Consider the following 12,984-nt stretch of genomic DNA (forward strand, 5'->3'; position numbering starts at 1 on the left):
TCTATCTATCTATCTATCTATCTATCTATCTATCTATCTATCTATCTATCATCTATCTACCTCCCTAACTATCCGTCCTTGTATTCTAGGAACACATCCCATTTGTTAATGGTGTGTCTTTATTTTAAGCTGCTTTTGAGTTTGGTTTTTTAGAATTTGGCCGAGTGCATTTGCATCAGTATTTGTCAGGAATATTGGCTGTAATTTTCTTTTCTGGTAGTATCTTTTCTTATTCTTGTTTCAAGATAAGCCTGGCTGTATGAAAGGAGCCTGGAAGTGTTGCTTCTTCCTCAGTGTTTGGGAAAGTGTTTGGGCAGAACTTGGGTTAATTCTTTAAACATTTGATGGGATTTCCCACTGCAGCCACCCACTCCTGAGCCTTACTTTCAGGAGAGTTTGCCCACAGATTCAAATTCCGCAGTAGTTCCATCAGCTCAAAGTTTTTATTGTTTTAGATATAGTCCTGGTAGGCTGTGTATCTCTGAAGTACCCTTGGTCACCTGTGCCTTCCAGCCTTTTCACTTGCTCAGTGCGAGATGCTGAGTCTCACCAAAGTCCATGGGTCCCTAATGGCAGGAATCAGTACTCCAGGTCACAGAGGGAGAGAAGCAAGATCTCAGCCTGGGTGGAAACACCCAAGCAGCTCTGTGAAGGAGTCTTGAGGAAGACTCCAGCCCTAAGCTGGTTCATTATTGGAGGAGGTGGATGGGAAGCCTGAGGGGAAAGAGAAAACGTTGGCAGGCTTGATGACATGGGCTACTGAACACTGAAACCTGATCATGTCTGCCGGGAAGTTATGTGCATAGTGGGGTACCAATTGTTGAAATATGTGCTCTAATTTGGGCTTTCTCTCTTTCTTTCTTTCTTCCTTCCTTCCTTCCTTCCTTCCTTCCTTCCTTTTTTTTTTTTTTTTTTTTTGAGACAGAGTTCATCTGTATAGAATTGGCTGTTCTGGACTTGCTTTGTAGACCAGACTGGCCTCAAACTCACAGAGATCTGTCTGCCTCTGCCTTCCTGAGTGCTGGGATTACAGGCGTGTAGCACCACGCCTGGCTATCGCTTGGCTATTTGGACCTTTTCTAATAACACTCTTGCTCCCAAATAATTGACATTGAGACCTATTAGATTTATCCAACAATCTTTAAACACTAGAAATGGGCAGATATTCATCCATTCTAGCCCTCTGAGCTAGTCTGGTTACTTTCCAGCCACAGGTCCCAAAGTACTTACCCTATTAGTCCCCCCTGGGCTGCTCCATCAGGTCAGTCCTCAGGCCATGTCCTTTCTCTACCCCTTCTTCCTTCTTTTACATCTTCTTCTTTCCTCTCTCTCTCCCTTGTGGTCCTTGCCTGAGACTCTTCAATTAGGAATGGAAGTCCAGCCAGCCTCCCTGTCTCTCTTGCCCAGCTATAAGTTGCTTCTTTATTAACCAATCAGAGATAATTGGGGGCAGTGTTGACACAACATTGATCAATGATCATGACACCAGATCTGGGGCACAGGACTCAGCATCTGAATACACAGTGCACCAGACCAAGGCCCGACATCAGCATTCTGCCTTCCACCATGGCTTCATCTTCATGCAAACTGAATCTCCTTGGGCTTGTTCCATGATGATGAGGTTGGAGGTTGGCACGTGGCAGGGAAAGTGCTGGCTAGCAAGGGAGGGAAAGGCAGAGTTGGACACATCCTCCCTGCCTTAGCTGGGCAGAGCCTGTTCCCATCAAGAAGGCCAGAATCCCTCTGCACCCCTAAACCCTCTGTCCACATGAGCTTTTTACTCATTCAGCAGTACTCCCCTCCCCCCCGAGAGTGTTGTCACCTGACTCAATTTGGAAAATCATTTAGTCATAGAGTTCCTGACTGTGGTTGATGTATGCAGCCACTGGAGTAAGCGGTTCTTACTTAGAGGGTCAGTGGATACTACTACTACAAGAGGGGAGCCACGTAGCTCATTACGTAGCAATTGGAGTGAAGGAAGAATGTTCCAGGATGTGCTGGGATCACTCTGAAGGTCCATTAAGAAAACAGAACTATACCTTTCACACTGCGTTTGGGAATGAGCAGCCAGAGATGGCGAAGTGTAGTTACAATGAGGTAGTGCATGTTTCCTTCCCAGAAGCCTCTCTGCTCAGGCAGAGAGAGCACTGTGGTAGAGAGAGCACTGGGACTCTGACATTCTGCTGTTCTAACCTTTTCTTTTTATTTTAACTTGCCTTGGTCTCCTTTATGGATACTAGCTAAAGGCTAAGCCTCATCTTCTCTTGCCAAGTGGATGCTTGTCCATTGCCACTGCAAACATCGTGGCTTTCTCTTGCCTTGTCTTCATTTCCCTTTGCCTGGCATCTACTGAGATTTACACCTTGCTGGCTCTGTTAGTTTTTTCTCTCTCATAACCTCTAATAAAATTGTCCTCAAGCTTAAAAAAAAAGTTCAGGTAGGAAATGAGACAATCCACCACAGGGGGATGTGTATCCTATTATCTGCAAGAGTCTGAGGTCCTGGGGCTGGAGAAGTGGCTCCGTGGCTAAGAGCACTCGCTGCTCTTTCAGAGGACTCAAGTGCCCTCCAAGAACCCACACTGGGATCATAACAATCAGTAAACCCAGTTCCAGGGAATCTAAGAACTCTCTTCTGACTTCCAGGGGCTCCTGCATGTACATGGCACGCACACACACACTTGGACACACACACATACACAGCCACACATACATACATCTATACACACAGCACATACATCTATAATAAAATGAATAATAAATTCGGTGGTCCCTTGGGAAGACTCCATCTACCTACTTTGTGTTTGCTAGTCTCACCTTCTTGACATCCCACTTGTCTGTAGAATAGAGGGCTGAACCAAGGGCCTCACTCTCTTCTCACTAGACGAAGGCTTTATCACCAAGCTGTATCCCCAGCCCTCTTTTCTCTTTTCATTTTGACCCAGGGCCTCAGTGAGCTGCTCAGGTTGGCCTTGAACTCCTTCTGTAGATCAGACTGTTCTTGTGTTTGTAAATGTGTAATCCTTCTACTTCAGCCTGCAGGAGCTGAGAGTACAGGCCTGAGCCACAAGGCAAGCATGTCTGTGTTGTGTGTGGCGTATGTCACTTAGAAATGGGGGCTCACTCTGAGAGCTATGTTGAGTGGCCCTGTCTTTGTGGGGACATCAGAGTGTATCATAAGAACGCTATGACAGTACTAGGTTATACTGAGGGGCCACTGCCAACTGGATGTCATTGTGTGGCATGTCTGTGTCTGTCTGTGTCTCCCTGCCTCTCCACCCGCCTACTTACTTATTATCTATCCATTTGCTGCTGGGTCAAACAGTAATCACTCATGAAACTTGCTCAGAAGTCCAGAAAATCACACAGGAAAAAGCAATGGATTTTAGAAAGTTTTTCGGTATCCTGTTTTCTTCCTTTCAGGTCCACACGTGGTGCTTAGACATTCAAAATGAGGAAACACCGGCACTTGCCCCTTGTGGCCATCTTCAGCCTCATCCTTTCCGGCATTGCCGTGACTCATGCTCAACAACAAGCAGGTAAGGTTTAACGTTATTTTCTAAATACTAGCATTGTGTGAGTCTAGATCAGGCCACCTAGAGCTTTACACGGGCCTGGGAATGTTGAGAGTCAGGTTGGCATGTGGCTAGTCTTTCAGAGACTGTGTCCAGGGCAAAGCGATTTTTCTCCCTTCTAAAACTTCAGCATCAAATCCTGAATTGAATTACCTTCCCACTGGGTCTGAGCAAAGTCTCTGCCATGAGGCTCACGACCGGGGGGACTTTCCCACAACCCTGACATTGGTTTGCGGGAAGAAGACAATTACTGTGCTAAAAATTCTTCCCCTGAAACAAACAAACAAACAAACAAACAAACAAACAAACAAACAAACAATTCCTAACCCTAATTTCCCTGTCTCTAGCTCTAGACACGGAATGACAGATATACATGGAACCACGGCATCTTTAAAAAAGATGTTTCCCTAAACAACTTGAAACAGCGGGCCATATTAACTCTATTGAGAACTTGCTTTCAGAGTTTTAGGGCAGCAAGATAAGCCCCTTATGTTGGAACTGGAAGCCCTTGACAGGTCTTCCTGTCATTGCCTAGGGATCCTGGGCCTTTGACAGGTCTGTCTACAAGGCTGGGTTCCTTAGATGGAGGGGAAGGTAGCCTACCTCAGTGGCAGAGCAGCAAGGCTTAAGGCCTCTCATGTAAACCCAAGGTAAGTAGAGTTTCAGAGGCAGCCTCTGAAACGGCAGCTTCTGACGGCGCCTCCCAGGGCCACTGGTGGATTGGTCCTAGGCTTCCTGTACTTGAGGGGGAATACCTTTGACCAAGCGCAATGCTGCTCAGAGTATAGACAGGCTGCTCTGCTCTGGAAATCTGTAGTGACTGGTTAGAGAGCTCTTCTTCGCAACCAAAAACCCAAGAGAAACAAGACTCCCTTCTCTAAATATCCATGGTCTTCTCCACATATAAAACTATTTGTCGCGTTACATTTCTTGCAAGTTTCCTGAAGCCCCGTGTGTGGGGGTGAGCGAGCACAGCACCAGTGTGCTCCTTCTATCCCCGTCAGGGCCTCTTCGTACCCTACTTACAGAGTCACTAATGACGGTTGTTTCCCAATGACAAGAGATACCTTTGGTCTGGTCAGGTGGCTATGGGGTGGGGGAGGTTCAAGTTGTCACGAACAGTCATGCCCCAGCTCCACATCACCCAGGCTTGTTTCTCCTAGTCTGAAATACTCTGCTGGCCCCCAACTTGGGGCTACTCAGTACGGAACGTGGGCGCTTGCTGGGCATAGCAGCAGCTGTGTCCTGTTTCTGGGGTCTGCTATGCAGGTAAGTCCTCCTACCTGCCCTCATCGCGCCTGGGGTCTGACTCATTCGGTAGCAGCAGAGGCTCTGCTTCACTTATTGAAGAAGAGGTGCACGACAGGAGGTCATTGTTGAGTCGGTAGAAGAACCTGAATCAATGTCTTCTTTTAAAGATGTCAAAAACGGTACGGCTGCAGACATAGTATTTCTAGTGGATTCCTCTTGGAGTGCTGGGAACGACCGCTTCCTGCTCGTTCGACAGTTTCTGTCTGATGTTGTAGAGGCCTTAGCTGTGGGAAACAATGATTTCCATTTTGCTCTGGTCCGGCTCAACGGAAACCCACATACCGAGTTCCTGTTAAATATGTACCAAACTAAACAAGAAGTCCTTTCTCATATTTTGAACATGTCTTACATTGGGGGAAGCAATCAAACAGGAGAAGGATTGGAATACGTAATTCACAGCCACCTCACTGAGGCTTCTGGAAGCCGGGCTGCTGACGGAGTCCCTCAGGTTATCATAGTATTAACTGACGGACAATCAGAGGATGGTTTTGTGCTGCCCTCAGCGAAACTTAAGTCTGTGGATGTTGAAGTGTTTGCAGTTGGAGTTGAGGATGCAAGCGAAAGAGCCTTAAGAGAATTAGCAAGCGAACCGCTCAGTATGCATGTGTTCAGCCTAGAGAATGCTACCCTACTTCATGACACAGTAGAGAACTTAGTGTCCTGTATACGTTCCTCTGTGAATCCAGAAAGGGCTGGGCACATGGAAAGCGCTAAAGACATCACAGGTAATGTCTTCACTGCCCTGCTGCTCTGTGGCTTTGAGCTTAGCAAAAACTGGCCTGAAGCACCGTAGTGCCTAAGAGACGCTGGGGGCTAAGGGAAGAGATGTTCTCAAACTTAAAAACAAAGGCATGATTACTTTTTAATTTCCTTCAAACACAGCCTCCACCTGTACCCAAGAGGTTTCTGAAACAGCCAACATTTGAACTTTAAAAGCACATTCTGGTGCGATCCCAGGATTAGTTTACCTTCCTTAAGAAGAAAGCCTTCCTCAGATGGCAGGCCTCCACCTGGGAACAGAGAGCACCAGGAAGCAGGGGCTGAGGGAGGAGCGGAAGCCTGTGTTTGTGTCCACTCCGCTCGGTGGAACCTATTTTAAAGACTTGACAGAATCAGAGGACAGGGAGTCTTATTTCTGATGTGGCCCAAGGCTTTTTTTTTTTAACTGAGTGTTAGAGGGTGGATGACAAGCTGGGGAAGGGGCCAGTGCTGAGCCGTGGTGTCCCAGCCCAGGGTCCGCACTGCCATGTCTTCTGAACCCTGTAACTGTAATCATGAGACTCTTCTAATTCACAGACTCAGGGTCAGGAGCCTTACCGATTGAGCTACCCAAGCCTTCTGATTCTAATTGCTACTCCAATGGCCTACGCATGGTCACCCTGGGAGTACGTGACATCAGGTGTCTGTCACATTGCATGTTCACATTTCACAGTGAGATGGGCAGACTCTGTGATTGGAGAGTCCTTACATCAATCATGCCTGTTGGCTTTTCTTCCACTGATAAGTGCCCAAAAGACCGAGAGGGAAGGACTGTGACAAGAACGTAAATTCTAGTGCTCAACAGCAATCTTGCCTATGGTCAGGACTGGCTTCCTCATCAGCCATGGGTGGGGCGGGGGCATGAGGCCACGCAGCAGGTGGGAAGGAGAACGCTCCTGAGAAAGTGGGTGGGGAGTAGGGAGGCAAGCTGGGAGAGAGTCTTGAGTCCTCCACAAGAGAAAGGGTCTGCACCCCTACGATTTTGGAGTGGGTAGCTGAGCAGCTCAGCGGAGCGGGCATGGGTGGAGAAGGGGCTGTTTGGAACAATGGCTGCAGAGATATGATGAAGGCTCACACAGTACTCAGGAAATAACTGATGGCTTATGGAAATGCCCACTATAAATCAGAGCTTGTCAGCCAGTGGACTTCTCCATAGTGGGCTCTCCTAGCTTTTCTTTAAACTCCTCGGGTACGTTCAGGTACTCGAGTACTCGAGTACTCAGGTACTCAGGTAATCAAACAAACTCCCAGACTGGGAGTTTTGAAAGAGGGAATCACAAGGAGAGAAGATGTAGAACGGAAGTCACTCAGACCACGCCACACCCTCCCAGGGAGTTCTGGCAGGGAACAATCGAGTGAGATGCTAAAGGGAAGGATTCTGAGAGAGAGGACTGGAAGCCTGAGTACTCACGACAGTTGAATGTATCAGGGCTATAGCACAGTGTGTAGTGGGAGGGTTTTTGGGATTTCGGGGTTGGGAACTTGGAGAGGTTGCCAAGGAGGCTGGAAGGGCGGCCTAGGCATGCATAGAAGCACTGAAGAGAGGGCCCCTGGGTGAGAGGCTGAAGAGCTAGCTGAGAGTTTGGTGCTCATCAGGGTCATCCACACAGACATGAAAGTCTCTTCGGAGAGCTCTGAGGATGCAGTGCAGCTGCAGGTTGCTCACCATGTGGCTGAAGCCAGGGAGAGAGGCTAAGCACGGTGGGTGGTGGCTGGTTCTTGACGAGGGAAAGAGTGATCATGCAGCTGGGACTCAGGCGGCATATACAGCCCAGAGGAAGAGGTAGAGGAGGCAAGGTTCACCGGCCACTTTTCTCCTCTGCCGAAAGGATGGTCAAGGCAGAAAGTTGGAGGCAAGGCTTCTGGTGAAGTCAGTCTCCTACAATGGAGATGCTAAGGAGTGGGACGAAGAAGCAGTAGAGAAGTTGAGGCATGAGTCAAACACTCTAGGGGCATGTGGGGGAGCCCAGGGGAGGCAGACAGAAGAGAAAAGAGAGCCTTTGGGATGATAATCAGATCAATGAGCAGCTATGAGGAAGTCATGGCAGACAGGTTTCATCACAGAGATTTAGAAAGCAGCAGGTGAAAAGAAAGGGGTGGGTGTTAGCAGAAAGAAATCCACTGCCGTGGACAGACAAGGCTAGGGTGCATAAGGGCTTTGGGAATGACACATCCTAAGGACAGCCTGAAAGCTGTTCATCCTGTGGCTTCTTCCATGGTTCCCCATGATCTCAGCCTTGGTAGGATTGGGGTAACCAAAGTCTTCTAAATGACTGGGAGAAGGCAACCTGGCCCACTTATCTGTACTTCTGAGGTTCCGTGCCTCCAGGGAGGGGGCCTCTCTTCTGGTATTGTTTTGCAATTGCCAGGTAATAGGAAACATATGTGTTTTCTAGAGATTACCCTGTGTTTCAAAGGGAAGGACAAGGGGCACCTGGGGTAGCTGTCCGTGTCCACGAAGCATCTCTGATCTACCCCTTCAAGAATATGGGTGTAATAACAAACTTGTTTAAAAATGTGATTATTTATAAAGTTAATGTATTCACAAATTAATAAACACAAATAGATGATGCAGCCATTATATTGATAAAAATTGAAATGATCATAGTAAGAGCAAAGAGTCTACCAACTGCATATTTCTGTACAGCTAAGACCTTTGTTTTTATGCCAAGAGAGCATCTCTGTGTTCTACGCCTAAGTCATGCAGCACCAGGGTGAAGTATTACTCTGTCATCTTTTCTGATTAACTGCACTCTGCAGCTCCTCCCTCTCACATCTCACTGCGTGTTCCACTGCAAGACCAAAATAACACAAAGCGAATAGCCAGGACCACAACCGTGAGCCCTGCACAAAGTTTTGGAAAAGGCACATCACTGGTTGCTGCAAAGGGTCACCATTCTGAACAGATGCTGCACTGCTTATTAGTCAGGGTTGTGTTTTATGAAATCCCTTTGTCACCCTCTGAAGATGGGTACAACTGAGAGGTGGGGTCCTTATTCTAAAACAAAAGCTGAAGGTGATTCTGAGGAGCTCAGCATACAATTTCTTTAAAAATTGTGTTTTGAGCAGGAAATCAGGGCATGATGCTTCCTGGGCACCTTAGGGCTGTTCCTTGGACATCTTGATCACTTTCCATGGAAAGCGCCACAGAGGCCACGACACATGAGGCGCGAAGCAGACAACTAGAAAGCTTCCGCATTTTACACTTTCAGGCAGATCCGATTTCTCTTGGAATTGGTGTTGGCCGTTGGTGCGCCTCGCTGCACACCAGAACCCAGGGCTCCTGGGTCTCTGTGAGGCTTCAGCTCTCGCGGCTAACAAAGCATGCTCTGTTGTGTGTTCCATTATTGTATGTGTAAGAGGATCGTGGTTTTGACTCGGTGATGACAAATTATCCACTGTTTTATGACCTACCTCTGATGAGGTTCAGCCTGCTCTCCCACCCAGAGAATTCTTTTGTGGTATTTACCACATTCATTTAATGGTATTACACCATTAGAAACTGCGTGCAAGAAGGCTTGGACAGATCAATTGATAAGGCCTCTGACCCTGAATCTGAGAAATTGCTACCGAAGAGCATGGAATAGTGGAAGACAGAATCATGCCACGCTGTGACTGGAGATTTTTATTGTCCATCTTGATGATAATTAGCCTTTTGAAAGGTCTAGATATGCTGAGTCCTTCTGTGTCCTTTGAGTCACTGGCTGAGACCTGGAAACATGGAGGCATTTTATGGTGTACCCCATGTAATGGTGAGAGCCATTTTCACCGTTTGTGAAACCCCACTCTGTCCTCCCAAATCCTTCAGAAATCTTGTCTTTCAGCTGAAGACTGGCGACTACTTTTCAGACCAAGGGTCTGGTCTTATGCTGATTTTGTGTGAGAATTAGTCACTAACATGCTACAGTCTCAGTCGCTGTTGCACAGTGATTGGCCTCTGTGGCTCGTGGGGAGGAGTGGTGGCAACATTCCGAGTTACTACCGCTCTCTGTGCAAAGGATTAAACCCTGAAGGGTTTTAAGTATGAAGGGACAGGAGAACACGCCTAAGCGTGCTTCAGCTCTCATAAGCTGAGAGAAGAACTCCCGTTTTGTGAGATGAGACTTTTTTGTGTGTGTTTTTCTTGCACAAGGAAAAACTAAATTTGAACATAAAACCCTCACTGCCACTCAAAGGCTGAATGAATGGTCTTTTCTTATATTACATTGTAATAACTATGCTTCAGACTCCCAGAGTGTGAATATCCATACTCACACAGAGGACCTTTCTGTCCCCAGTACACCCTTAAGTGATTAGAGCACAAGGTAGGACGATTTTGCCTCACTTCTAATACAGAACAGTTTGATTAAGGACTCAAGTTGAGCCTCTGGACCCCCTGCCCTGACTTGTAGACTCACACCTTGCTTCCCTTTACCTGAGCCTCAGTGCAATCTTCATTTTCAGTAAGGGAATGGAAGGCCCAAGTTTCCATCACTGGGGCGAAAGGGCTTTGGCAACCATTTTTAGGTTGTTCAATGATGACAGTGCTGATTGGCTTAGGAGCTCTCAGCCAATCTTGGTTCGGTTAGGCGAGCCACTAAGACGTCATAAAACGAGGTTGGATAATTATGTCATGACTGGTTTCATGTCACTCTTCTTAACATCGTTCTTCATTATTTGACTGAATATAGAGGCAATGCCAAACAATCGTTTCTGGTCCCAGCCCCATGTTTGGATTCTGCACATCCATGTACCCGAGAGACGAACATAGCCTCCAACACACATCAAGGGATTTTAAAATTAAGACTTTAACTGTGTCTGAGTTTTGGGTCTCAGATGTGTGTGGAGTCATCCATTTTGGTTTTTAAGAAACAAAACAAATAGTTATCCCAGGAATTAAATAACCTCTGGAACTATCAGTCACTGGACCATGAACCTGGGCTTTTCTATCCTACGCTGTCCACTAGCATTAAAATTTTTACGATAACTTTACTTGAGGAATCGGGAGAAATGAGCACGAATTAGGAAGAAACTTTGGGTTGTGTTAACTGTTTCTTCTGAGACATGGTGTCCTATAATGAGATGCACGTATACTCCCCCCAAATATAGAAAAAAATTCCAGATTTCATTTCTCCCCTGGAGTATGATGTTTTGGAGTTTAACCGTGACCATATCACGGATGGAAATGTTTCAATGTGCCTATTTCAACCACGATTCCTAAGAAGTTGCCTCTTATCCACTCAGAATGCAGAACTAAAAGAGACTCCACACTCTTTGACCAACATTGTGTTTTGTGTGTCTGTGTTTCGTGTTTCTGTTGGTTTCCAAGGAAACACGTCAGAAAGTCGGGATGATGCATGTGGTCACTTATTCTAATGCTTTCACTTTTTTTTTTTTTTTGCATTTCTTTCTTTTAAAGCACAAGACTCAGCTGACATTATTTTCCTTATTGATGGATCAAACAACACCGGAAGTGCCCATTTTGCTGTCATTCGAGACTTCCTTGTAAATGTCCTTGAGAGACTCTCAGTTGGAAATCAGCACATCCGAGTGGGGGTGGTCCAGTATAGCGATGAGCCCAGAACCATGTTCTCCTTGAACACCTACCCCTCCAAGGCTATGGTTCTGGATGCTGTGAAAAGGCTCAGCTTTGCTGGGGGGGAGATGGCCAATATAGGCCTGGCCCTTGACTTTGTGGTGGAGAATCACTTCACGCGGGCAGGTGGCAGCCGTGAGGAGGAGGGGGTCCCCCAGGTGCTGGTCCTCATAAGTTCTGGGCCTTCTAGTGATGAGATTCGAGACGGGGTGGTAGCTTTGAAGCAGGCTAGTGTGTTCTCGTTTGGCCTCGGAGCCCAGGCCGCCTCCAGGGCGGAGCTTCAGCACATAGCTACCGATGACAGCTTGGTGTTTACTGTCCCGGAATTCCATAGCTTTGGGAACCTCCAGGAGCAATTACTGTCGTACCTTGGTGGTGTGGCCCAAAGGCACATTGTCTTACAACCGCCAACTATTGTCACACAAGGTATGTATGCCCTTTTTTGCCATCTTTACAGGAATGGGGGGGTGTTGTGTGGTAATTGTCACAAAAGGAAGATGGGCACTGGAGTGATTCACCTTGGGAGAACCCGTAAGTACCCACAGCCAGTCATCAGCCTGTGTGTGGTCACTGAATTGTTCAGAAAAACCTAAAGATGAACGAGTGAGTGGAATGCTTTCTTAGAACATGGGTTTCAATGAAAACGTGGTCTTTAGGCTAATATAACAAACCCACCACTCTGAGCTATTAGGCAGCAATGTGTTATCTATCCATCATCCAGTCACCTTGAAATAGGCTTGAGGGATTTATCACAATTCTGAGAAAGCTACTCCAGGGTAAAGGTGTTGTCAGTGTGTTAGACATGCTCTCATAAATGTCTTCCCAAAAGCAGCAAAGGGGGGCAGTGTCTGTTCCTGTCTTTGTGGTGGACATGAGGGACAATTGTGAAGGTAAGACTTAGCCGAGCACTGGCTGAATGGGGTATTTATAGAACATCCTGGTCCCATGCTGCCAAGTTTGGAACAAATTGCTTTGAGAGGCAGGTTTATCATCTATGCTGAAATGGAAGGCCTTCGGCAGCACAGTCAACCAGAGTCATGTAAAGAATGCAGCCAACCAATGTGAGATATATACACTTAAACATGGCAGTGAGGAAACACCAGAAAGGCTGCCTCTCTGAAAGTCCATTACAGATGGTGTCAGTTTCATGACCCTAGACAAGCAGTGGAAGCCATCCAGGAAGTGGGGACACAGTCGCCACCGAAGGCTTCACTATCTATAAACATCCAATTCACCTCTTGGTGTTGTCTACCCATCCGAGTGCTCTCAGATCAGGTCTGGAATGTAAGACCCTGTTTCCCAGTGTTCCTCAGCAGAGTATGGGCCCAGAAAAATGAGCACATGAATGGGGCTCATGGGAAACTCTGGCTCACACTTGCAGCCTGTGATTCTTAGTTTTCTGGGCAGAAGTACTTATCTGTCTAGCTATGGTTGTTAGCTTTATAAAGAAAGAGAAATAACTGATGTCATAAGTAGCTCTTACCCATTTTATCCCTGGGATTCCAGAGTGTTTTTTTCTTAGCAAAAGGGGTAACCATGATTTTTGAAACAAATGTTTTGGCAAGCATTGGCATTGTGTGAAATTAACAGCAGAACATTTTAAGGGCTAAATCAAACACTTTAAAGTTCCTCATTGGCTCCTGTATGGAGCTGACCTCTGCTTCCCTGCACATTGTTAATTGGCTGTTAATTAGTCAATTAGTTATTGTTAATTAGCCATGGAATGGAATGGAATGGAATGGAATGGAATGGAATGGAATGGAAT

General features: G+C 46.7%; 1 protein-coding gene across 1 annotated transcript in view; it reads left to right on the forward strand.

Annotated features, from left to right (window-relative positions):
- Nucleotides 1–12,984, forward strand: part of Col6a3 (collagen type VI alpha 3 chain) — an 83,111-nt gene that overhangs the window by 13,273 nt on the left and 56,854 nt on the right. The window contains exons 2-3 of the mRNA XM_055616849.1: nucleotides 3,423–3,538; nucleotides 11,043–11,645. Of these exons, the coding sequence (XP_055472824.1) occupies nucleotides 3,451–3,538; nucleotides 11,043–11,645 (691 nt within the window). The 5' untranslated portion in view covers nucleotides 3,423–3,450. The remainder of the gene's footprint in view (nucleotides 1–3,422; nucleotides 3,539–11,042; nucleotides 11,646–12,984) is intronic.

Source organism: Psammomys obesus, unplaced genomic scaffold, assembly GCF_907164565.1.
Source record: "Psammomys obesus unplaced genomic scaffold, mPsaObe1.curated_primary_1811, whole genome shotgun sequence".
NCBI classification, from domain to species: domain Eukaryota; kingdom Metazoa; phylum Chordata; class Mammalia; order Rodentia; family Muridae; genus Psammomys; species Psammomys obesus.